This window comes from Hemitrygon akajei, chromosome 3 (assembly GCF_048418815.1).
Source record: "Hemitrygon akajei chromosome 3, sHemAka1.3, whole genome shotgun sequence".
In the NCBI taxonomy this organism is placed as follows: domain Eukaryota; kingdom Metazoa; phylum Chordata; class Chondrichthyes; order Myliobatiformes; family Dasyatidae; genus Hemitrygon; species Hemitrygon akajei.
In genome coordinates this window covers 66,792,995-66,820,946 of record NC_133126.1, presented here as the reverse complement: position 1 = coordinate 66,820,946, position 27,952 = coordinate 66,792,995, and the positions used below count along the sequence as shown (strand labels likewise).

At 37.6% G+C, this 27,952-nt stretch overlaps 1 protein-coding gene across 1 annotated transcript in view; it reads left to right on the top strand.

Moving 5' to 3' along the window:
- scfd1 (sec1 family domain containing 1) overlaps positions 1 to 27,952 on the top strand; it is a 153,426-nt gene that overhangs the window by 13,579 nt on the left and 111,895 nt on the right. The window contains exons 7-10 of the mRNA XM_073040077.1: positions 4,291 to 4,380; positions 6,471 to 6,526; positions 7,818 to 7,903; positions 10,957 to 11,056. Coding sequence (XP_072896178.1) covers positions 4,291 to 4,380; positions 6,471 to 6,526; positions 7,818 to 7,903; positions 10,957 to 11,056 — 332 coding nt within the window. The remainder of the gene's footprint in view (positions 1 to 4,290; positions 4,381 to 6,470; positions 6,527 to 7,817; positions 7,904 to 10,956; positions 11,057 to 27,952) is intronic.

Below are 27,952 nucleotides of genomic sequence, written 5' to 3'. Positions count from 1 at the left end.
TGCTTATTAACTTTTCTGTATTACTCTTTGTTTTTTGAAATATTAAGGTTTATTTTTTAGTGTTTTTAGAAAGGAGTTTAAAGTAAATTTATTATCAAAGTACATGTATGTCACCATATACTACCCTGAGATTCATTTTTTACTGGCATTCACAGTACATGATAGAATCTAATGAAAAACTGCACATGACAGAGACAAACAATGTGCAAAAGACAACAAACTGCAAATACAAAAATAATAATGATAAATAAATAATATTGAGAGCGTGAGTTGCAGAATCCTTAAAAATTTGTCCATAGGTTGCGGAATCTATTCATTGTTGGGAGTGATTGAAGTTATCCCCTCTAGTTTAAGAGCCTCATGTTTGAGGGGTAATAACTGTTCCCGAACCTTACTGCTTCTATACCTATATCCTGTTGGCAGCAACAAGAAGAGATCATGGCCTGGATGTGAGAGTCCTTGATGATGAACGCTGCCTTCCTGCGAAAGCATTCCTTGTCAATGGTGAGGAGGGCTTTACCTGTGATGGGCAGGGCAATATCCACTACTTTTTGTAGTTTTTTTTCCATTCAAGGGCATTGATGTTTCCATACCAGGCTGTGATGCAATCAGTCAGTATACTTTCCACTACATATCTGTAGAAGTTCATCAGGTTTTAAATGACGTGCTGATTCAGAATCAGAGTCAAGTTTAATATCATTGGCATATGTCATGAAATTCATTGTTTTGTAGCAGCAGTACAATGCAATATATTAAAACTATGAATTACAATAAAAATATATTAAAAAGAAAATTATATTAAATAATTAGTGCAAAAAGAGAGTAAAAAGTACTGATGTAGCATTTATTGGTTCATTCTCCATTCAGAAATCTGATGGCAAAGGGGAAGAAGCTGTTCCTAAAAAGTTGAGTGTGTGTCTTCAGGCTCCTGTACCTTCTCCCTAATGGTAGAGTGATGGGGATCCTTAATAATGGATGCCACCTTTTTTGAGGCATTGCATTTTGAAGGTGTCCTTGAAGCTGGTGAGGCCAGTGTCCACAATGAAGCTGGCAGAGTTTACAACTTTCTGCAGCATTTTCTTATTCTCTGCAGTGGTCCCTCCATAACAGACAGTGATGCAACCAGTTAGAATGCACTCCATGGTTCATCTGCAGAAATTTGAGAGTGTCTTTGGTGACATACCAATTCAGTTTAACATCGGTAGCTGAGCGAAGGGCGCTGAGTAGGCTACGGTCAATTATGGAAAACCCTGAACATCCTCTACATAGCACCATCCAGAGACAGAGAAGCAGTTTCAGCGACAGGTTACTGTCGATGCAATGCTCCTCAGACAGGATGAAGAGGTCAATACTCCCCAATGCCATTAGGCTTTACAATTCAACTGCCAGGACTTAAGAACTTTTTTTTTTTTTTTTTAAAGCTATTATTAATGCTTTTGAATTAGTGATTTAGATGCATATCATATTATTACTGAGTTAAGTATTGTATGTAATGAGTTTTTGCTACAACAAGTGTATGGGACATTGGAAAAAATGTTGAATTTCCCCATGGGGATGAATAAAGTATCTATCTATCTATCTATCTATCTATCTCCTAATGAACTACAGCTGCTGTCATGCCTTTTTTGTAATTGCATCGAAATGTTGGGCCCAGGATAGATCGTCAGAGCTGTTGACACTTAGAAACTTGAAACCACTCACCCTTTCTACTTCTGATCTCTTGATGAGTACTGATGTGTGTTCTCTCGACTTCCCCTTCCTGAAGTTCACATTCAGTACCTTTGAGTGTACGGTTATTGCTGTGACACCACTCAACCAGCTGGTCTATCTCAGTCCTGTGGGCCTCCTTGTCACCATCTGAAATTCTGTCAACAATAGTTGTGTCATCACAAATTTATAGATGGTGTTTGAGCTGTGCCTAGCCACACAATCATAGGTGTGGAGACAGTAGAACAGTGGGCATCCTTGAGGTGTGCCGGTGTTGATTGTCAGCGAGGAGGAAATGTTACTTCTGATCTGCACATAGTGTGGTCTCCCAGTGAGTAAGTTAACGATCGAGTTGCAGAGGGAGGTACAAAGGCCAGGTTTTAGATCTTGATTAAATCTGAGGATATGATTATCTTGAATGTTGAGCTGTAATCACTAAACAGCAGCCTGATGTACAATATGTATTGCAATTGTCCAGGTTATCCAAGGGTGAGTAGAGAGCCAGTAAGATTGCATCCGCTGTAGATCTGTTGTGATAGGCAAATGACAGTAGGTCCAGATCTTTGCTTAGGCAGGTTGTGATACTAGCCATGACTAAGTTCTCAAAGCACTTCGTTACAGTAGATATGAGTGCCACTGGGCAGAAGTCATTGAGGCAGCTCACCCTTCTCTTCTTGGGCACTGATATGATTGTCACCCTTTTGAAGCGGGTGGGAATCTCTGACTGCAGCACTGAGAGACTGAAGATGTCGTTGAACACTCCTGTCAGTTGGTTGGCACAGGCTTTCAGAGCCCCACCAAGTACACCATCAGAGTCTGGCGCCTTGCAAGAGTGCACCCTTTTGAAAGCTGTTCTGACGTTGGCCTCCAAGACAGCGATCACAGTGCCGGCAGATATTGCAGGGTTTCGCACAGGTGTAGTTTTGTTCTCTATTTTTTCATAAAAGGCATTAATCTCATTGGGGAGTGAAACATCACAGCCTTTCATGATGTAAGGTTTTGCCTTGTAGGAAGTACTGGCCTGCAAACCTTGCCAGAGCTGATGTGCATCTGATTCTGTCTCTAACCTCAATCAGAATTGTTTTTTCACCTTTAATAGCCTTCCGTAGGTCATATGTGGAAGATGTGTCATTCTGGATCACTGGTCTTGAATGCCACAGATCTGCCCCTCAGCAGACTACAAATCTCCTGGTTGTTGCATAGCTTTTAGTTTGGGATATGTCTAATATGCTCATCCACACAGATGGCAAGTGAGGCGTACTCATTTTGACTTAGACCATAACCCATAGGAGCAGAATTAGGCCATTCAGCCCATCGAGTCTGCTCCACCATTCCATCATGGCTGATTCCAGATTCCACTCAATGCCATACACCTGCCTTCTCGCCATATCCTTTGATGCTCTGACCGATCAGGAAACAATCAACTTCTGCTTTAAATATACGCATGGACTTGGCCTCCACTGTGGTCTGTGGCAAAGCATTCCACAGATTTACTACTCTTGGGCCCCTTACCTCTGTTCTAAAGGGTCTTCCCGCAATTTGAAGCTGTGCCCCCTAGTTCTGGATACACCCACCATGGGAAACTCCTTTCCATATCCATCCTATCTAGTCCTTTCAACATTTAGAAGGCTTCGATGAGATTCTTCCCCCCCCCCCCCACACACACACGCACACACACATTCTTCTAAATTCCAGTGAATACAGGCCCAAAGCTGCCAAACACTTCTCATATGTTAACCCTTTCATTCCCAGAATCATGAAATTGAATCCCTGATTAGAAGTACAGCCAGATGATCAGACTTGCCGAAGTGTGGGCGTGGGATGGCACGGTAAGCTTTCTTGATGCTGGTAGAACAGTGGTCAAGTGTGTTGGCTCTTCTGGCTCCATAGGTGATATGTTAGTGGTAGTTGTTCAGAGACTTCTTCAAGCTGGCATGGTTGAAATCTCCTGCAATGATAGGGAAGCTATCAGGGTGCACTATGCAAACTTCTAAGGAAGTAGAGGTCCTGCCTTGCCTTTTTTGTAATGGCAGTTACATACTGGACTCAGGGCAGATCTTTGGAAATAATAATGCCAAGTAATTTAAAGTTGCTGACTCTCTTCGTTTCTGATCCCCTCATGAGAAATGGCTCATGGGTTTCTGGTTTCCTCCACCTGTAATCAATAATAGGCTCTTTGGTTTTGCTGACATTGAGTGAGAGCTAAACTCTTGTGCCATGGAAAACTGAGCACAGGAATCCAGGTGGAACTTGCATGCAATGTATCATTGTAGCTAATACCTTTTGGATGCAGTTTTAAAGTGAGACCACTTAGCAGCTCCTGGATAAATGTAGCTCCAGGGGCATTGTTTCAGAGAAGGTGAAGAGAATTATTTTCATGTCATGGCCAATATTTATTTTGTCATCATTACTATTTTTTTCATTTTATTGTCCTTTGTTATAGCTTGTTGAGTGTATACTGTGTACTATATTTTCAATAATGTAATAATTATGTTTCGAAGGTAAGCAAGTCTCTGCAAAATGGCTTGGGATCTCTTGGTTCATGTATGGCATACAATTTCTTTTCTCCCCATCTTATTTCAGCAATCAATCGACCTGATATCACTGACACAGAAATGGAAATAATTATGGACACTCTGGTGGATAGCCTTTTCTGTTTTTTTGTCACAATGGGTAAGTGGAGTGTAGCAAATTCCTATTTCTGTTATTACAGTTTTGAAGGTGTTTTAATTGCTTTAAAGAAAGTATACTCTTATGAATTTCTTAAATATTTAGGGCTGTCCATTGATAAGTTGTGTATCAGGGTGACTGGGTGTGATGCACCTCCATGGTCACCTACTAAGGGGTTTTAAATCATACAGTTGGAATTATGGGGAAGAAACCAAGTAGAGTGATACTAAGAAGTCTGTCACATTACATGGATATATCGGTTGACTTTAAGTGAAACTTGAGCTGATGGTGATTACGTGGTGGATGTGTCCTCTGAAATGACCTTTAGAGAAGGAATCAACAAATGGATACAACTACCCTATATAGACGCCAATAGTGCAGGCCATATTATTATTGGGAAACAACAAGTTTTCTAATCAACTCTACAGTCTAGCAAAGTTGCCCACTCTTCGTTTTCTTGTTGATGTGTCATTCCTTGAGGAAGGATGAGTTGATGGCACTCAGATCAAACCCTCTCTGAATATGGATAATGTCACTGACTTCTGCTTGGACTCATGATTGATTCACAGGTTAACCAGTGTATACAACAAGCGTGAATTAACTCCATGAACTGGAATTGATTGCAGTAAGAATGAGACCATACAAATAACTGTTCCATTGTACTCTTCATCATCGAGCTGGATTACCAGAAGGTGCTGGGACATTGACACTCAGATGCTGGTGCAAGTGTTAAGGCTTGACTGGAGCAGAATGCAAAGGTGAAACAGAAGTTGGGAATGTGAGAATAGCACTCTCTCTTGATGGCAGGCAAGGAAGTGGTCTTCAGGTGTGAAGTGTTCTCAGTATAGCTAAGCGCAGCACAAGTATGACACAATCCCTAATACCATGCCCTTGTAGTCACCCAAGTCATCTTTCACTTCATCTGGAGATCCAGAATGTATTTCATCCATTGGTCGTTATGTAAAGGTCTCCAGTGAAGGGGGAGGGGAAATGTACTCAACATCATCCTCATTACAATGGCCATTTTCAGGTGTGGTTCCATTGAGCAGTACTTAAAATCAGAGTGAGCTAACACCAAGTGTCACTATCGTGAAGTTTTACCCGTCCCCAGTGTTGCAATGAACCTGGTCTTGTGGTGCGATCTTGTCAGGCTGCCTGTTCTTCAAAAGACTGTTTCTGCAGCAAACAATTTTGTAAAGTCTCTGATTGGTGAGCTTGGAATGCTCTGGAGGGAGCTTGGGAGAAGATGAAGGTGGATCCTGCATCTGCAGATTTCTTCTTGTTTCTGGGTGGATTCTGTGGGACATTTTCCTGAGTAGATTGTCAAAGGCATTTGGCAGAATGCTTCATTTACAAGAACTGCCAGGTAACCATCAAGATCTTGTTTGGCTGTTAGAGAGAAGGGCCATCCCTGTTAGAGCCGCCTTCCCAACTGAACTCTCACTCTTACCACATACTCTACCTCAAGATGGTTGCAGCAAGGATGAGACATCAGCCCACCTCCTCATGCACTGTGTATTTGACAAGAAAGCCTGGAAAAGGATGCACTGGTTCTTGTCATGGTTCACCATGTGCACCTCTGAGTACCCTGAGATCTTCGGGCTGTTCTCAGGGAGATACCTTGAGATAAACACCTATTAGTGCTGGAAGATAGTCAACTTGATGGAAGGTGCACTTTGCCTGTAGTTTGTTGGTTTTCCAATGCACGATGTCCACAGGTAAACACTTCTGACTGGAACATTGCAAGTGCAAGATTATGTGCTGAAGAATGAACTGAAGCTTGGTGTAACCACTGTTGAGACTCTGAGTGGGCTTTCTGTAATAGTCTCTCAAACATTTCACATATGCTCTGCCTCAGGAAGCAAGAGTGCCATTGATGTGTTATAAGCTAACATATTAAACAGGTACTACTCAGTGTGGAGAAAGACATAACAATTGTATTTGCTCTTTGTGTGTGTGTTTGTGATTATGACCAAAGTATATTTTTGAAATTTAAAATAAGTGGGTAGAATTTAAATTGATGATAAGCACAGCAGCTCATTAATTTCAGAGCTTTTGCGAATCTAGTAGTTTGATTGCCTTTCTTAAATTAGGTGCTGTTCCAATCATACGATGCCCTCGAGGAAATGCAGCTGAAATGGTAGCAGTGGTAAGAAATATATTTTCATTTATTTCAGTACACATAACTAATAAGCTTAATAATTACTAGACAATGCATGATCCATAATGTATACCTGATAAATTAGTGTTTATAATTGTTAGCTGCTGGTAAAAATCTTATTTCTAATCAATTAGTAAAACAAATGAATTTAAGTAATGTAAGATATCAAAGTGAAGTCCCACTTGCTTCCTCACATAGATGTTAAATATCAGATATTGCAGGAAGCTCTTACTGCAATAACAACGGCTTGCTATAGTTTAAATTAAAATTTCTGGGGTATAATAGAGGACAGAATTGGACTAAAGCGTTGATCCAAAAGGGGTCAGTTAAGGCTAGTGACAAAAACAAAACTAGTGAAATGATAAATTTTATTGAGGAAGATTTGTTGCAGAGTAGACAAGGAATTTAACTGTATGGGGCCTCAGTAATTCAGAATATGTTGATTGATTCAAAATAACATGTTATTTTACTTACCAGACTGTGACCTAGTTTGGAAAGTAAGCAGTAATGATGAAATTAAAAAACTGATCTGCAATACTTCATAAATGCTGACATCAGGCAGCACCCCTTACACTGCCACCTAATGCTCTTAAATACTGATAGAAGTGCAGTACCAATAATATTGGGTAAGATGAATGAGGAGTTCTCAACCCATGCGTGATACAGTTATTTGGCACTTTTCATGTGCAAGTAGATGGAATAATACTTGTTTCAGGACTTGCATTGACACTAACTTACTTTGCTCAGTGGGGGAAAAAAAATTATCTATCACATCAATTGTAAAGAGAAAGTAAGAAAAATTTAGCATTTCAGCTTTACAACAGTGACTACACTTCTAAAACTAAAAAGTTTGGGCAGAACATGAAAAGTACCTTTCAAAATTTTAGGAATCTGTGAAGTGCTTTAGAGCCATTTGATGCCTCTTTCAAATTGACCTTGAGAAATTGTGGCACCCTCACTCCTTGAACCTATGAGAATGGTCTACTGTTTGGAAAGGAGTAACAGACTTATGATACCAAAGGTGTAAAATGTTCATGTAAACTAAGTTTTCAGCTTTTTGAAATCAAATCTTATTAATTGTGTAGCAATATTGAGTGCATGATCCATTGTATAATTTGAAGTTTGTATCTTTATTTCTAGCTAGAACAACTGTCCTAAACTGTACTGCCTTTCTTAACAGTTGTTCAAGAGTAATGGATTTTCAATGATTTATTGCTTTCTGCTACATAATTAAATAGATGTTTCTGCAATTAAAAATAATTCTAATTACTTTTCTTAGAAATTAGATAAGAAACTGCGAGAAAATCTACGAGATGCCAGAAATAGTCTCTTCACAGGTGATAATCTTAGTGGCGGACAATTCAGGTACAATTCAGTAAATTAACTCTGTAAAAAAGGAAACTCTAGGGTTATAACTAATAGGTTTTCTGCAGTTTAACATTGTTTGAGTAAGCTATATAAAAGTACCTGTTTTCACTTTTTGTGCATCTGCATGATAAGGCATTGCTGGCATAGTGACACTGTCATTAGTGCTGTTACCTCACAACTTCTGGAACACAATTCTGATTCTAACCCTGGTACTGTCTGAACCCTGGTAGTTGTTCTCCTGGTGCACATGTGGGTTTTCTGCGAGTATTCTGATTTCGTCCCACTTGCCAAAGACATGCTGGGAGGGTGATTGGCTACGGTAATACAAGTGAATGGCAATTCCTGATGGCACGCGTGATAGTGCATGAACTGCAGTAGTGCAGGAAAATAAGGAGAAAGGTAATGGATCTAATGGGATTGTACCCTTGCAAACCTCCATGGATGTATTGTGCTAAAAAGCTTTTCTTGTGTCATTATAGGGAGAAGATAGTTTTGTCGGGTGTTTCGGGATTTTGACTTTGACAGTAATTTTTAAATTTTGTTTTGATAAAGGGTACATTTATATAATTTGATCACTGTATGATAGGCAGAAGCATTACAAATAATATTAAATCTTGTTTAACATTACACATTGACTCCCATGAAATACTACTCCATAAAATAACAGGTGGGAGAGGAACAAAGTTGTTTAAAGCTCAATGCAGTCCTGACCTGGAGAGCGTGTACCCATTAGGGTGTCCAGATATCTTACCATATACAACCAGTGATTTAAATCCACATCCCAAAGTGTAGTAAGAGCCTAATTTGAACATTAACTATTGCATTGGTTTTCTCAAGGGCTAGTTCCATAGGCTATATGGTCTCCTAATACATTTTGCAGACGAGGAGAAGTGCTCCACTTTGTTTTTCAACAAAGCTAACTACCACCACTTCCTTTAATTAGTATCTTAATAAGATTAAATGTATCTTAATAAAGAATAGCCAAAAGATACTTGAATAAAACTGAGAGTGGTTCATTAAACTAACAATTCCCTATGTTCTATCTGCATTGTAACTTTTAACATTGAGACATTGTATTTTTAAGATGGATGATCAGTGATCTGTGCAATTTCTTTTTATTATGCATGTTAGAATGAAAAAGTGGTTTATGTGTAAATCATATATGTCAAACTCAAGGCCCGCGGGCCAAATCCGGCCCACGGTGGAATTATCTTTGGCCCGCAAGATAATATCTAATTACTATTGAAGCGCCTATGGCGTATGATATGGCTAATGCTGAGTTTATTCAGGTACCAGGTTTTCAGGGTTTTTAGTGTTTATTCGGCAGTCTTGCTCGGCAGTCTTCTTCATAAGAAACGAAATTTGTAAAGTGAAACACTTTGTAGTTATAGCAGAGACTGAGACACATGAGAGCAGGCTGAAAAAACGGAGGCAACGAAAGCTGCGTTCGCACACGTCCGACTGATCCGGCCCGCATGAAGCTGCATTTTGCTCAATCCGGCCCGTGATCTAAAATGAGTTTGACACCCCTGTATGTTAAAATGAGATTTTTTCTGTACAAATTAATATAATTAAGGTTGTATTGAAATATTGCAGTAAATCATCCACATTTGAACTCTCATAATTTCAAATTTATTTCTGAAAAATGTGTAAAGAATCTCAAAGATCCTGTGGCACAGCATAAGACCATAAGACATAGGAGCAGAATTAGGCCATCTGGCCCATCGAGTCTGTTCCGTCATTCAATCATGGTTAATCTCCTCCTCAGTTCCCAGCCTTCTCCCCATAATCTCCGATGCCATATCCAATCAAGAACCTATAAATCTCCATCTTAAATACACCCAATGACCTGGCCTCCACAGCTGCGGGTGGCAACAACTTCCACAAATTCACCAACCTTTGGTTAAAGAAATTTCTCCTATTCACTGGAATTCAGGAGGATGAGGGGAAATCTCACTGAAACCTTTTGAATGTTGAAAGGCCTAGACAGAGTAGATGTGGAAAGGATATTTCCCAAGGTGGGAGAGTCTAGGATGCAGACACCGACCTCTGCAGAACGCCACTCATTGTTGGCAGCCAACCAGAAAAGGATCCTTTTATTCCCACTCGCTGCCTCCTACCAATCAGCCAGTGCTCTAACCATGTTAGTAACTTTCCTGTAATACCATGGGCTCTTACTTGGTAAGCAGCCCCATGTGTGGCACCTTGTCAAAGGCCTTCTGAAAGTCCAAATATGCAACATTGGCTGCATCCCCTTATCTATCCTACTTGTAATCTCTTCAAAGAATTCCAACAGGTTCGTCAGGTAGGATTTTTCCCTGAAGGAAACTTGGTACTATCTTGTCCTTTGTCACCAAATACTCCATCACCTCATCGTTAATATTTGACTCTAATATCTTCCCAACCACTGAGGTCTGGCTAACTGGTCTATAATTTCCTTTCTGCTGCCTTTCTCCTTTCTTAAAGAGTGGAGTAACATTCACCTAGTCACCAGCTACTCACTTCCTGCAACTTTGGGGTGACTAGTTCCCTTTAATTCTGATCAGTTATATCCTCACTCTCCTGTAAAAGCCGAAGGTCATCCAGTTGCTGCTCCAGATCCCTAACATGGTCTTCAAAAAGCTGTAGCCGGATGCACTTCACGCAGATGTGGTAGCTTTTGTTGAAACATGTTGACAAGTGAATAGCTTCTTAGTCCAATTTATAGGAGGTACAGAAGCCTGAAAGCACACACTCAGCGATTCAGGAACAGCTTCCCCTCTGCCACCCGATTCCTAAATGGACATTGAAGCCTTGGACACTACCTTGCTTTTTAATATATATTATTTCTGTTTTTGCATGATTTTTAATCTATTCAATACACATATATAACAGATTTATTTATTTATTATTATTTTGTTTTCTTTTTCTTCTATATTATGTATTGCATTAAACTGCTGCCGCTCGGCTAGCAAATTTCACGTCATATGCCGGTGATAAGAAACCTGAACCTGATTCTGATTCAATTCACGTATCATCTTATATTTTTGTTCCTTTTGTTTCTACCACAGTTTCCAAAGACCATTATTAGTCCTTGTGGACAGGAATATAGATTTAGCAACTCCATTGCATCATACATGGACGTACCAAGCCCTGGTTCATGATGTGCTGGTAAGAAAACAACTGTGTCCACACTTTGCTTTGATCCTGATGATGATGCTGTTTAATAGCAATTAAGTACACAGATATTGAATTCTAATACAATAAAAATATTAACTGATAACCATCCCAAGTTTTGATGAAAACCTCGTCTGAAGGACACATTTGCATTATAATGTGCACATTGGCAGCTTGTATCGAGAAAGAGAAGCTACACAAGTTGTGATTCACTATTATTTTGCACTGCTCAATTAGCTTTCCTAAAACAATGTCACATGTCTAATCTCCCCGTTATCTTTCAAGAATGTACTTTCTTAAAAGTGCCATGGGAAGTTGTTTACTATTTGACAATGTAAACATGCTCTTAATTAAAATAGGAATAGTTGGTGCCTTTCAATCCATCTCACTAGCCTATGAAATGAAGTTATTTCCTGTATTGTGAGAAACAAAGGGAAGATTTCTTTTACTTTTTTCTTGCATCCCATTTTTCATCCACATCTTTCTTTCCAATTCTTCATCTACACCTGATTTGGCATTGAATTCACCCATTCAAGTTGCTGTCTTGTTTATTTAACTGTTTACTGTGAATCATTAAGTAGATATGCTTTCATTCTACTGCTAAACAAGATCCCAAATGTCCTGTTGTATATGTCGCACTGTTTATAATTCACTCTTCCTGCAATATCAGAGAACTTTCTGACACTTCAAATGTGTAGAGCCAAATCCAATGAAAAACATGGCAAGATACACTGGATAGATGAATGTTAATTCAGTAAGTGATAGTTATTAAGAGTATTAAACAATACTGGGTCAATGCAGAGAAGCGCATTGAATATAAAGGATCAGCTATGATCTTATTAAACAAAAGAGCAGAATGGTGTACTCCTGTGTCTATTTCTCAAATAATATTTTTTATGTCATTATTAAGATTCAACATTCATTTCCAGTACACAAGTGTAAAGGAAAATGAAATAAATGTTACTCTGGATCCAATGCAGCACAAAAAGAAGCACAATAAGATAAGAACAACATTAATTAAAAAACAGTAAAAATAAATACTTAGGGTAGCTTATGTGCATATGTTGATTGTGTGTCCATAAAGTGACGCAAGACACAGGAGTGTCTATACGTAAGGAGACAGACAGGAAATGGAGAAGTAGTAGTGGTGGGAGTGTGAAGGGGTGAGTTAGTGGGTGGAGGTGTTGATCAGCTTTACTGCTGGGGAAAGTAACTGTTTTTGAGTCTGGTGATCCTGGCAGGATGCTAAGTAGCCTCCTCCCTGATGGGAGTGGGACAAACGGTCTATGATCAGAGTGGGTGCAGATCCTCATGATATTACTGACCTTTTTGCAGCACTTTTCTGTATATATATCCTTGATGGTAGGTAGTCTGATGCCGGTGATGCATTGGACAGTTTTGACTACCATTGTAGAGTTTTCCTGTCTGCCACAGTGCAACTTCCATACCATGCAGTAATGCAGCTTGTTTGGATGCTGTCCACTGTGTATCTATAGAAGGATGTGAGAATAAATGTGTATAGTCCATATCTCCTCTGCATCCTCAGGAAAAAAAAACAGCATTAGTATGTTTTCCTGTTGTGTAGGGTATGTTTTGGGACCATGAGAGGTTGTGTGTGATGTGCACTCCCTGGTGTTTGAAACAGCTCGTAGTTTTCACTGCTGTGCCGTTGATGTAAAGAGGGGAGTGAGTGTGCAAATTCTCCTGAGGTCGATAACCATCTGCTTTGTCTTGTTAACATTGAAGAAGAGGTTATTTGCCTGGTCTCCAGCCCTTCCACATCCTCTCTGTAGGCCATCTCATCGATGATTGTTGTGTCAGGCCAACCTGATAATATGATTGCTCGGGTGTTTGGCCATGCAGTTGCGTGTGAGCAGAGTGTACAGCAGTGGGTTCATCACACAGCCCTGGGGTCACTGGTTGTCCATCCTGACGGTCTGTGCTCTGCTGATTAGGAAGTCCAACATCCAGTTGCACAGTGATGTATTCATTCCAAGGAGTAGGAGTTTGTTCCTCCTAAAATTGCCAGTAGATGGTGATGTGATGCTACCGCAATTTTATTTTATTCAGCACAACTGTATGCGTTGAATGACACTTGGAAGCATTCCTCAGTCTGAAAGGCCAGTTCCTTAACTGCAATTTTTTTTGCCATTGTAAGTTCTTTCTATAGTATTGCAAATTAGAAATTTGAAATACAGTACATGTTTTTAAGATATATTAGAGTTTTAAAACTGATATTGATGAAATAACTAACTGTCTAGAATTGATTCAGTACCTACTTAAATAGAGACTAGCACGCTGGCGGAAGCATAATTAAATAATGAATAGTTTCATGCATGGCCATATGTAGAATTGAACCTGATCTCTCATTGCTTAGAACATGGTTGAGCTTTTACATTTACGGCTTTGCCCCGTATCTAGGGCCCAGACATCTACTGATCTCCACTTTGACTATTCTTGGATTTACAGCCTTTTATTTATTTATTAAATTTTAGAAAATTACAATAAATGTGATGATAAAATAGTAAGAAAAATAATATTAACCCTCCCCCCCTTAACCCTTATCTAAAGAAAAAAAAAGAAAGAAGAGAAAGATTGCCTGGATATCGGAGGATCCCCACATGCTCCATGGAGTTCAAAATAATTTTAATATTTATTTTTTTCTTTCCCCGATTACTTTATAATTTTATCTTCAAAGGACCTATGTATTTAATCCTATCTTTTGTAAGTATGGGAACCAAATTTTCAAAAATATATCATATTCATTTCTTAGATTGTATGTAATTTTTTCAAGTGGAATACAACTATGTATTTCATTATTCCAACGATCCATAGTTAAATATAAATCAGATTTGCATGTAACTGCGATAACTTTTTTAGCTACTGCCAATGCAATTTTTATAAATTTTTTCTGATACTTATTCAATTTAAGTTTCGGTATTATCCCTTCAATGTCTCCTAATAAAAATAATACTGGACTATCTGGAAGTTGTACTCCAGTAATTTGTTCCAATAAAAGTCTTAGATTTATCCAAAATGGTTGAATATTAAAACAAGACCAAGTAGAATGTAAAAAAGTACCAATTTCTTGATTACATCAAAAACATTGGTCAGACATATTTAAATTTAATCTATTTATTTTCTGTGGTGTTATATATAATTGATGTAAAAAATTATATTGTATTAATCTAAGTCGAACATTTATTGTATTTCTCATACTATCAGAGCATAATCTTGACCAATTTTTTCCATCAATTTTAACATTCAAATCAGATTCCCATTTTTGTCTTGATTTATGAATTCCTAATTTAATTGTCTGTTTTTGAATCAAATTATACATACAAGATATAAATTTTTTAATTTTTCCTTTCTGAATTAATATTTCTATTTCACTAGGTTTTGGCATCAACGTTGTTTGACCCAGCTTTTCTCGTAAATAAGTTTTTAATTGAAAATAACAAAAAAGAGTATTATTTGATATTTTATATTTATTTTTTAATTGATCAAACGACATCAATATACCTCCTTCAAAACAATCACCTATATATTTAATCCCCTTTTGGAACCAGTTATGTAAAAGTTTATTATCCATTGTAAAAGGAATAAGCCTATTTTGAATTAAAGTTCTTTTTGCTAGTAAAGATTTCTTTATCTCATCGTCCATATTTACCTTATTCCATAAATCAATCAAGTGTCTTAATATAGGAGATTCTTTTTTTTCCCGTATCCATTTGGATTCCCATTTATATATAAAATCTTCTGGTATGTTTTCTCCTATCTTATCTAATTCTATTCTAATCCATGCCGGTTTTTCTTCATCAAAAAAAGACGCAATAAATCTAAGTTGATTTGCTTTATAATAATTCTTAAAATTTGGAAGTTGTAACCCTCCTGAATCAAATTTACATGTCAATTTTTCCAATGATATTCTTGACATCTTTCCTTTCCAAAGAAATTTCCTTACATATTTATTCAGTTCTTGAAAAAACTTCTGAGGTAATTGTATTGGTAAAGTTTGAAATAAATATTGCAATCTAGGAAATATATTCATTTTTACAGCATTAACTCTACCTACGGTATTAATGTTATTGGTAACATCATCCATTTATCAAGATCCTCTTTTTTTTTAATAATGGCAAATAATTTTGTTTATATAAATTTTTTACATCATTATCAACTCTAATACCTAAATAATTTATCCCATTTATTGACCATCGAAATTGAGTTACTAATCGACATTGATTATAATTTCCTTTAGTAAGGGGTAAAATTTCACTTTTATCCCAATTTACTTTATAGCCTGATACTTTCCCATATTCTTCCAATCTAAAAGATAATCTTTGCAAAGATTGCAATGGGTTTGTTAAATAAATCAAAACATCATCAGCAAATAAATTAATCTTATATTCTTCTTGATTAACTCTAAAGCCCCCAATATCTGAATCTGTTCTAATTAATTCAGCTAATGGTTCTATTGCCAATACAAATAAAGCAGTTGATAATGGGCAGCCTTGTCTAGTTGACCTCGTTAAGCAAAATGGTGTTGAAATCTGACCATTTGTGACTACTTTAGCTTGAGGATTAGTATTTAAAGTTTTAATCCATTGTAAAAAAGATTTTCCTAACTCATATTTTTCCAATACCTTAAATAAAAAATCCCATTCCAATCTATCAAATGCTTTTTCTGCATCCAAAGCAACTGCCACATTCATTTCCTCTCTTTTTTGTACCAAATGAATTATACTAAGTAACCGGGTTATATTATCCATTGATTGTCTGTTTTTAATAAAACCTGTTTGATCCATATGTATTAATTTTGGTAAATATTTAGATATTCTATTAGATAAAATTTTCGCTAGTATTTTATAATCTGTATTCAACAAAGAAATAGGTCTATATGATGTTGGTTTTAAAGGATCTCTATCTTTTTTTGGCAATACATTATGATCGCTGTTAAAAAAGATTGTGGGAGTTTATGCATTCTCTCCACTTGGTATATTAATTCCATAAAAGGAGGAATTAATAAATCTTTAAATTTTTTTATAAAATTCAGGAGGAAAACTATCTTCTCCTGGGGATTTATTACTCTGAAGTGATCCTAAAGCTTCTTCAACCTCTTTTAATGTAAAGTGCATATCTAATCCTTTCTGTTCTTCCAAATTTAATTTTGGAAGGGTTATTTGTGATAGAAATTTATCTATCTCAGCAATCTTATTTTGTGATTCTGATTGATATACCGTAGTTCAGTATAAAATTTTTTAAAGGTTTCATTAATTTCTAAAGGTTTATAAGTAACCTTATTTACACTTGTTCTAATTGCATTTATTGTTTTAGAAGCCTGTTCTGTTTTCAACTGCCAAGCAAGAATTTTATGTGATCTTTCACCTAATTCGTAATATTTCTGTTTAGTTCTCATAATTACTTTTTCTGTACGATATGTCTGGAGTATATTATATTGTAGTTTTTTATTAACAAGTTGTCTTCATTTTTCTTCTGTTGTATATCTTTGAGATTCTTTTTCTAACTTTATGATACCTTTTTCCAATTGATCTATTTCTGCTGTGTATTCCTTCTTACTTTTAGATGTATAACTTATAATCTGACCCCTTAAATATGCTTTCATCGCTTCCCGTAATACAATTTTATCCTCAACTGAATGTAAATTTGTATCCAAAAAAATTGAATTTGTTTTTTCATAAAATCACAAAAATCTTGACGATTTAATAAAATTGAATTAAATCTCCATCTATAGATTGATTCCTCATCCATCATTATCAAGGAGGAATGATCTGACAATATTCTTGCTTTATATTCCACACTTTTCACTCTATTTTGAATATTTTTTTGATAATTAAAAAAAATCAATCCTTGAGTAAGTTTTATGTCTATTTGAATAAAATGAATAATCTCTTTCTCTTGGATTAATTTTTCACCATATATCAATCAGATTTAAATCTTTCATTAATGATAAAGTTAGTTTTATTACTTTTGATTTTGTAACAACTTTAGTTGACCTATCCAAAACTGGATCCAAACAAAAATTAAAATCTGCACCTATTAATATTTTATCATGTGCATCAGCCAAGTTCAAAAAAACTTCTTGTATGAATTTTGCATCATTTTCATTTGGTGCATAAATGTTCATAAAAGTCTGTAATTCTGAAAAAATTTGACAATGTATAATCACATATCTCCCCACAGAATCAATTATTACATTTTGTATTTTGATTGGTAAAGATTTATTAACCAAAATTGCAACTCCTCTCGATTTTGAATTAAATGAAGCTGCAATGACATTTCCAACCCAATCTCTCTTTAATTTCTTGTGTTCTGTTTCTGTTAAATGTGTTTCTTGTAAAAAAGCTATATCTCCTTTCATTTTCTTAATATATGTTAAAACTCTTTTTCTTTTCACAGGTCCATTAATTCCATTAACATTAAAACTTAAAAAATTAAGTAAATTAATCATTCATAATACCTTGGGAACTCTTTAAAATTCTCCATGTTGCTATGAGTTTCTCCCCAACCATCCAGGCAAAAAAGAAGAAAAATAGAAGAAAGATAACTAATATATAAGAAAAAAAAGCAAAATACCCCCCCCCCACTAATGTTGCGAATAAAAAGAACACAACATTACCCCCCCCCCCCCATTTTACGGGTCATGGCAATCGCCATGATTGTACACGCAAAACTCGCAGCCATCAATCAGGAGCTCCTCCAGCTCCCCCGCAAAAGCAAAAAAAAAAGAAAATATATTAGTGAAAGAAAAAAAAGAAAATAATTAATGTCTCTACTCCCAATTAATACTCCTCGACTATTTTTTCCTTATAAATGTCCGTCAAGTCCAACCTTGTTTCAGTCTTCATCATTAGTCCATTTCATTTCTATAATTCTTTACTCCTCTTCGTGGACATCAGGTAATTCTTGTACAAATTTCTCCACTTTCCGGTAGTCAACGAAAAATCTTCTTTCTTCGTTATCCAGGAAAATTATCAATTTTGCTGGGTAGCTCAATAAAAATTTATAGCCCTTTTCCCATAAAGATTTTTTCACTGGATTAAATTCCTTCCGCCTCTTCAGAAGATCGTAACTTATGTCTGGATTAAAAAAAACTCTTTTCCCTTCTATCATTAATGGCCCATTTCTCTTTTTAGCACCTTGAGTAGCTGCCTTCAAGATCATTTCTTTATCTTGGTACCTTAAGCATTTTATCAAAATTGATCTTGGATTTTGATCTTGAGGTCTTGGTCTTAAAGCTCTGTGTGCTCTTTCAATTTCAATTACTTGGCTTCCTTCTTTCATTTCCAAAATTTTTGGAATCCATTCTTGAAAGAATTTTATTGGATTTTCTCCCTCTGTACCTTCCATAAGACCAACAATTTTGATATTATTTCATCTACTAGAGTTTTCAAGCGCATCTATTTTTTCCAACATCCGTTTTCTTTCTGTTGTCCAGGCAAGATTATTATCTTCTATCTTAACTATTCTTTCAGTGTTTTCTTCAACTTTTACTTCCATCTCTTTAACCTTATTATCCATCTTCTTTTGTTTTTCCACCACATTATCGAGTGTATTCTGCATCCTTCTTATATCTTATATCTGTTTTTATAGCTTTTAATTCATTCGTCATATATCTGTTCTTATAGCTTTTAATTCATTCGTCAGGATATCTTTTATGTCTCCTTTAATCTCCTCTTTCTTTTCCTCTTTTTCTTCCTCTGAATTTTCCAAAGAGTCTGATTCTACTTCCGATTCACTGCCAGTCGTAGTTGAGATTTGTAGTTTTGTTAATATCTGTTCATACATACTTTCGCGCATGCGTTGTTCTTGCCGTTTCTTCTTAGAGTCCGCCGACATTGCTGCAACTTCCTGTCCCGCATCTTCAGAAGTGCCATGCACTTCGCCGGGAGGAGATCCAACTTGAGTCCGAGGCTTCGCCGAGACGATTAGGCCTTTTTCCCTGCCGATTTGCGCGGTCTTCAAAGTAGTAGCTTTCTTCTGTTTCAGTTTAGGAGCCATATCAAAAGATAATCCTGAGTTGCTTATAAATAGTTTCTAGTAGGTATTTATTAACACTTCTTCATTTAAACCTTATTTCATTACTTTTTACGAGGGAGCTGGATTCCCAACGTCTCGACCCTACGTCATCACGTGACGCCCCCCGGATTTACAGCCTTGTGGGACAAAGAATTCCAAGCACTTAAAGCCCTCTGAAGAAGTTCCTCTCTCATACATCAATGATCCCTATGATTGACAACTGTGGGAGCTGTGGTCAGTTTGGTAAAGATGCTTGTGTTGGAGATGAGACAAGTGAGAGTTGAGATAAACTGGGAAGGTGACAAATGCAGATTGATTGTGGTGGACAAGGCAGGCCTTGTTATGGCTAAAGGAAGCACTTCTCCTGGTGGGTGGGTAGTCCATTCATTAAGCTAGTCAGAATCCTGAGAAACTGATCATCTATAGTTAAAAATAGAATGACTGTTAAAATGTACAAGTTTGTATATTTTTTACATTGACTTGCTAGATATTGATATCGATGGCACTTGTGTGCTGGGCCCAGGACAGGTCCTCCGGAAGGATAACACCAAGGAATTTAAAGTTGCTGAGACTTTCCACCTCTAATTCCCCCAGTGAGGACTGGCTCATGGACCTTTGGTTTCCTTCTCTTGAAGTCAATAATCAGCTCCTTAGACTTGCTGACATTGAGTAAGAAGTTGTTGTTATGGCACCACTCAATCTCCTGTATGCTGATTCATCACCACCTTTGATTCGGCCTACGACAGTGATGTTGTCAGCAAACTTGAATATGGCATTGGCTTAGCCACACAGTCGTATGTATAAAACAAGTAGAGCAGGGGGCTAAGTACACAGCCTTGTATTGCATCTGTGCAGATGGAGAGTGTAGAGGAGATATTCCCAATCCAAACTGTCTGGGGTCTGCAAGTGAGGATCCAATTGCACAAGGGTGTATTGAGGCCAAAGTCTTGAAACTTAGTTTTGAGGGGATGATAGTATTGAGTGTAGTCTATAAAGAGCATCCTGATGTATGCATCTTTGCGATCCAGATGTTCCAGGTTTGAGTGAAGAGCCATTGAGGTGGTATCTGCTGCACTGGTAGGGAAATTGGAGCAGATCCAAGTCAATTCTCAGGCAGGAGTTGATATGTTTCATCACCAGCCTCTCAAAACACTTCATCTCTGCAGATGTAAGTGCAACAGGACAGTCATTATTGAGGCAGGTTACCACGTTCTTCTTGGGAACAAGTATAATTGAAACTGCTTGAAGTAAGTGAGTACCTCAGACTGCCAAAGTATGTGGTTAAAGCTATCAGTGAACACTCCAGCCTGTTAATCAGCACAGGTTTTTAGTACTTGGCCAAGTACCCATCTGGGCTAGATACTTTCCGTAGGTTCACCCTCCTAAAGGCTGCTCACAGTCAGCTTCATAAGATCATCAGGGGCTTTGGGAGTTAATGATGGCTTCTCCATGTTTTGACGTTGTGGTTTGACAAACCGATAATTCTATTTTATGGTTCGAACAGTCGTGTGATCAGAGAAAAGATCATGGCAGTGGCTCTAACCTCAGTTCCATTTCCCTAACGTATAAAATGATACTTTGATTTAGAGCCTGACTACCAGCTGCTAAAATTCTTCTGTGTGTAATCGTGGAAAACATATTGACTTTTCATTGACTTTTTTATGTATGCTTTTTTTTAATAAACAAAAAGCAGGCCATTCAAATAAATTTTGATGATTCCAGATTCCAAAAGCAGATAATAAAAGACATTCAAAATGGCCTTTAATAAACTATCCTATAAAGGACTAACAAATAAGGTGAGAGAATGCAGAGGTTGGGAATGAGAATGATGGTGGATTGCTTGCCAGCTGCAAGATGGGAAACAGGGAAATGAGATAGCTTTCCCTGTGGCAAAATCTGATAGTAGTGTTCCACAAGAATCTATCTTGGGGTTGTTACTGTTCACAGATTACATTAATAATTCAGATACTGAAATCAAAAACGTAAACTTGTAAATGACAGCTAATTATGTAGGGGAAATATGAAGGGTGCTGTTGATAGTTATTACTTTGAAAGTTACTTTTTAAGATGGCGGCGCGACGCAGCTTGCAGCGGCCACTCCGGAGCTGATTATCTGTTATTTGTGAAGTGGGGTGCCGTGCGCAATCATAATCGATTGAAAACGGACGTGGGAGCACGGAGGAACATTGGGAAATCTCCAGGAAGACCTTCTTCGTTGCTGCTGCTGCTGTGAGGTCCGGGACTCTGCTAGGAAGAACAGGCCCCCAGTCCTCGGGGTCACGTTGCCGATGGCCATTGGCGGGGCCGTCTTAATACGCTCGGCAGAGGATGGTGCTCGGAGAAGCTGTGCCGGAGGGGATGGTCGTCAGCTCGGAGGTTCCATGAACTCGGAGTGTGCTGCGGTCAGTTGGCTTTCGGTGTGTGCTGCGTCTGCAAGGCTGGGTTCAGAGCTTTCGTTGTGTGCTGAGTCGGGTGGCGCCGTGGAAGTCCATAGCGGGGGTATTCCCTTCTGCCGCCGGTGTGGGATGGCAAGTCTACTGGGACCCTGGGGACTTGTGGAAACTGTGTGGTGATTTCTTTTGAACTTATAGTCCTTTAACATCTTTGGACTATTTTTACTGTGCCCATAGTCTTTTTTTTAATCAATTATGCTATTGTTTGCACTGTTGTAACTATGTGGTTTTGTGCAGGTCTTGTAGCTTTAGTTTTTGGTCTTGTTTGTCTGGTGGATTTGGAGCTCCTTTCCGGGGAACGCGCTAAGACGGTAACGCGATATTAATACGCAGCAGCCTCTCCGGACTCTGGATTGGGGATTGCCAAACGTTATGTGGATTTTCTAGTGTAGTCTGTTTTGTCATATGCTTTTGTGATATCATTCTGGAAGAACGTTGTCTCATTTTTTAACTGCATTGCATTTGTGATTTCTAAATGACAATAATCTGAATCTGAATCTCTGACTCTGAAAGACTGCTATGAATTGTAGGAGGATGTCAATAAATGAATAATTAACATACAGGTAAATGTGAGAGAGAGCACTTACATAGGAAGTATAGTGAAGCCATTTCACTTGAAAGGTGTGTAAATAGGGGTTGTAGATGAAACAAGGAATATTGGAGTACAAATAATACTATCACTAAATCTTGTGGCACAGATGGGTAAAGTCATTAAGACACAGCAAACCAAGCAGAGTGGTTTATTTCTGGATGTATAGAATTGGAAAGAAAGGAAGTTAAGCTTCACCTTGACGACTGCTCTGTCATCCACCATCATGAAGTGCTTCAAGAGGCTGGACATGGCGTATATTAACTCCAACTTCTCAGGCAAGTTTGTCCTGCAATTTGCCTACCGCCGAAATAGGTCAGTAGCAGTCACCGTCTCCCTACATGCATCTCTGGACCATCTGGAGAGCAAAGACACCTATGTTAGACTATTGTTTATTGACTACAGTTCCACCTTCAATAGTATCATTCCAAGAAAACTCATCACCAAACAGAGACCTTGGAGTCAGCACCTCCCTCTGCAACTGGATCCTTGATTTTATGATAAACAGCCCAGAGTCAGTAAGGATAGGCAGCAGCATCTCTGACACACTTATTCTAAATGCTGTTGCTCCACAAGGTTTTGTCCTCAGTCCACTACCTTATTACTTGTACCCTCATGAGTGTGTGGCCAGATTCTCCTTTAACTTCATTTATATGCTTGTAGATGATACCACTAGAGAGGGCTGTACCTCAAGTAATGATGTGTTAGAATACATGAGTAGATAGAGAGTTTAGTAACATGGTATTATGACAACAACCTTTCCCTCAAAAGTTGAAAGTAAATTTATTATCAAAGTGCATATGTAACCATATACTACCCTGAAATTCATTTTCTTGCAGGCATTCACAGTATGTACAAAGAAATACAATAGAAACATTGAAAAACTGCACACAACAAAGATGTTAGCAATCAAAAAGAGCAGGTTATTTACTTCATTAAGGGAGTGGAGCACATGCTGATATGTTCATCAGTAGTGCTGAGTTTAAGGGGGTTGAGAGTATCAAGTTTACAGGAGTAAACATTATCAACAGCCATGGCCAAAAAAGCTCGCCAATGCCACTGCTTCTTCATGAGGCTAAAGAAATTTGGCATGTTCCTGCCAACCCTTACCAATTTTTATTGATGTACCATCGAAAGCACCCCATCCAGATGCATCACAGCTTGGTATGGCACCTGTTCTGCCCATAGCCCTAGTGACTACAAGAGATTGCAGAGAGCTATCGATACAAATCAGCACATTGCCATCTCCAGCCTCCTCTCCGTGGACTCTGTCTACACTTCTCACTGCCTCAATAAAGTAGCCAGCTTAATCAAAGACACAAACCTTTCCAGGGCATTATCTCTTTCCACTCTCCCATCTAGCAGTAGATACAAAAGCTGGTAAACACATTACACCAGGCTCAAAGAGAACTTCTACTTCACTGTTACTAGACTATTGAATAGGTCCTTAGTACTTTAACCTCACAGTCTACTTTGTTATTATCTTACACCGTATTGCCTTCCTGCTCTGCACTTTCTCTGTAGATGGTGCACTTCATTCTGCATTGTTGTTTTACCTTGTACTACCTCAGTGCACTGTTTAACAAATTGATCTATCTGATCAGTATGCAAGACGAGCTACTGTACCTTGGTATATGAGACAACAATAAACCAATTCCAGTCTTAACCTGCATCAAACTTTGATTAGCCTGCATTTGAAATCTTGAATAATTCTGGTTGTCAGACTATGAAAAGAATATTTGGGGATTGAATGAGTACAGAGGTGATTTGTAGGAATGATACCAGAAATATGAGAGTTTTATCAGTAAGAGATTTTCTTTGTCCTGACCAATGGAGACCTCGGAGCTTTTAGACTTAAGTCAGGGTTTTGCAGAGTATATGTGGAGAAAATAATCCCACTTGTGTGGATGAGCGTAATTCGAAGCCACCAGAATTAAATGATCACCAAGAAATCCAGTAGCTTTTTTGTTACAGCTAAGATGGTCAGATGGTGGAACTGGATACCACAGTGTGCTTGAAGCAAATTGTGCGGATGCATCTAAGGGAAAAATGAACAAGTATATGAGGAAGAAAGGAATAAAGGACTGAACTGATAGATTTAGGTAAGAAAAGGTGGAGGAGATTTCAGTGGAGCATAAATCCTCCAGTAAAGGGTCTCGGCCCAAAACATTTACTGTACTTTTTTTCCATAGATGCTGCCTGGCCTCCTGAGTTCCTCCAGCATTTTGTGTGTGTTGCTTGGATTTCCAGCATCTGCAGATTTTCTCTTGTTTGTGATTGGAACATAAGTCTTACGGGTTTGACTGTAAGGTCTGTTCTGTGTCACATATCCTTCATAATTTCATATATTTACAGAGATACTTTTGGTAATGATCCAAGCAATTATTCACCAAATTTTTGTCTTGCTCCTCTGATAACTCAGTTGGTAGTTATGGTACAGAATTGCACCATACAAAATAACAGTATTAAGGTCTGATAACTGAACTTGCTGGAGCACTGCACTTCCTGCCAGTGCTCACTGTAGAAATTGAGTGGTCTTCCTGTGGTCCAGTATAGTTGAGTTAACAGAATGGGTTCATTTTCTTTATTTTCTCTCGTTTTCTTGACATGATGGCATGTGAAGAATAAGTAATTTGAATTAATACCACAGATCAGTAAGTGTTTCAACTTGTGCCTTCCAAGAGTGAGCAAGAGAAGATCTAAACAAGTAACTTCCTTTAAACACTCTGGTTTGGAAAAAAAATAAATATTCATCTTCTTGGATTGAGAGCTAAATATTTTTGTGGCCTCCTTTGTTTCAAAGTTCTCATTCCACAAACCATTCTTTTGAAAGCTTAACTTCTTTGAATGAGGGCATTGTGCTATTGCAGATGCTTATCATTCTTATAAGCTTTAATGATATGCATAAATCCCTTTGAAAATGTGAATCTTGGAAGCCATACATCCTTTAAGCACCACATCTGTAAACAGTAACATGTCACTTAAGCTTTGAAAACTTCTGAAATTTGAAGTGACTTCCTTTCATAAACATTCTTTCTTTTAGGAAATAAACAGAATATTGTTATCTACTTTTCTGCCCTCACTTCGCTGATCAGTCAAAGCTGTCACTGAAATCAAATGTTTATGACTGTCTAAATTGTTTTTTAGCTAAATTGAAAATGTTGACAACCAAATTGACATAAACTTACTGATAAATTAAAATTATCAGTGCTCATTTCAAGGATGTAGAAGCACTGGAGAGTGGAATTACATTAACTACAATAACCTAGTGTTTTTAGAGTTATGGAAGACCAAACAAATAAAATAAACTTACTTTTTCTCACATTGCCTTATCCTGCCATAAATCAGTGGACTTATAAGAGCATCAAGTATTAAACTGTATTTACTGTAATGAGATTGAGGTGAATTTCCCGTGGAGTACCCTGTCATAATTATTACCAAAGACTTCTCTAGCAATGACATTTTGGGAATTTAATCTCTTTAATTTTAAATATCTTAATTTTTCAAGAGATTTGAATGCTTTAAAAGTTTTAGAATGTTTAACGTTTGCACATTCTGAGTTCCATCAGAGGGTATTTTTACTTGACTGTTTCATTGGCTTACTCATGTGTGTGGATTTCATTTCCTAAGATCCATTTGCACATAGGTCAGGATTGATCTTTGAAGGTTTGGTACGACAAGTTGGCCTTTCAGATACAAAAATTGACCCAATGTGTAAAAGACAATTCTAACCAGTGATTTACTTTCAGTAAATTTTGGGCCTATATCTCAAGGGCACAGTTTTGTAACTTCTGGTTTGAATGGGACAAAATAAAAAATTTTCAATAATAAAGTTGTTTAAACGCAGTAATTTTCTTTCTCCTAGTGCACCAATTAATTTGAAGTGGGAGAAGGTTTTTAAAAGTGGAACTTTTCTGGTTGAAGAATGAGAATTAAGTGACATGAACAGGCCATGTGTAGACTTGTTGAGGTGATACAAGTCCGAGTGGTGATGTTCTATTTAAGACAAAATGAAGTGTTTGGCCTGGTGAGCCTTTCAACTTAATGTTCTTGCATTTGATTGTATTGACAGAAAATAGTGATACACTATTTAATAATGATAGATAATTTGAATGGCATGTAGTTTATATTTAAAGCAAAAAATGTTTTGAATTGGGGACAAAGACAGGGTTCCATTACGATTGAGCCTATAAAATTTGCAGTGCAGATATTTAACATGTTATACAATTTAGCAGAGTAAAATAAATTTTCCTCTAATATGTGATTGTCTGTAATGGCTATGTTAATGCTCCGTGAAATGTAAAAGTCAAGTCACTTTTTATTGTCATTTCAACCATAACTGCTGGTACAGTACTGTATACAGTAAAAACGAGACGAAGTTTTTCAGGACCATGTTGCTACATGAAACAATAAAAAAAACTACACTGAAACTACATAAAACAACACAAAAACTACACTAGACTACAGACCTACGCAGGACTGCATAAAGTGCACGAAACAGTGCAGGCAGTACAGTAAAGACAATAGGCATAGTAGAGGGCAGTAGGTTGGTGCCGGTCTGGGCTCTGGGTATTGAGGAGTCTGATGGCTTGGGGGAAGAAACTGTTACACAGTCTGGTTGTGAGAGCCCGAATGCTTCGGTGCCTTTTCCCAGATGGCAGGAGGGAAAAGAGTTTGTATGAGGGGTGCATGGAGTCCTTCAAAATGCTGTTTGCTTTGCGGATGCAGCACGTGGTGTGAATGTCTGTAATGGCGGGAAGAGAGACCCCGATGATCTTCTCAGCTGACCTCACTATCCACTGCAGGGTCTTGCGATCCGAGATGGTGCAATTTCTGAACCAGGCAGTGATGCAGCTGCTCAGGATGCTCTCAGTACAACCTCTGTAGAATGTGATGAGGATGGGGGGTGGTGGGGGGGGGAGATGGACTTTCCTCAGCCTTCGCAGAAAGTAGAGACACTGCTGGGCTTTCTTTGCTATGGAGCTGGTGTTGAGCAACCAGGTGAGATTCTCCGCCAGGTGAATACCAAGAAGGTTACCAAAGGCATAATTAGTGACAGTTGATTTGTTTGTCTTGATCTTAAGGCATTTTTCTGGCTGTGCTATTGAAACACCGAATATAAAATCTCTGTTTCAGTCACAAAGATTAATGCTTTATATTTTATGTCTTCAAAGAACTCATTCAATTGATTTTATTTATATATATTCTAAATATATCTCTAAATTAACGTTGAAAGAAAGGTGTTAAAACTTTTCAAAAAGATCTTTCACTGTCAGAGAGATGGCTCATAATGAATGCCTCTCTGAGCGGCAGCTTTGAATTATAGTAGCTTTTTAAAACTTTGGATGTTAATAAATATCTACTTAAAATAAGTAATGCTAAAAACATCTGTTTTTCATCCATAGAAAAGATTTAACATTTTTTAGTCACCATATACTTAACTGGAAAGTTAATCATTCCCATAGGCAGTTAAAAGTAGTTGTGGTTTGGGCTTAGATGAGAGGTGCATCATTAGCTGAATTGGTCGGCACTGTTCTTAGCATCTTCTGACTGACCATATATCAGTCTTTTTCTGTTCTATATGATGTCGATTGATAATTAGGTATGACCATTTGGGTAGATAATGGCATACAGCATCAGATCTGAACTGATGGTGTTTTGGAGTTTAGCATTCAGAAATATTTGAAGTTAGAAATATTAAACCAGTACAATAAATGTTTTTAGGGTGACAGTTAAGATTAAACAGTATTGAATTGCAAGTGGTTTGTTGTTCAAGTCAAATAAGTTGCATATTTCCAATAGTGACAAGTT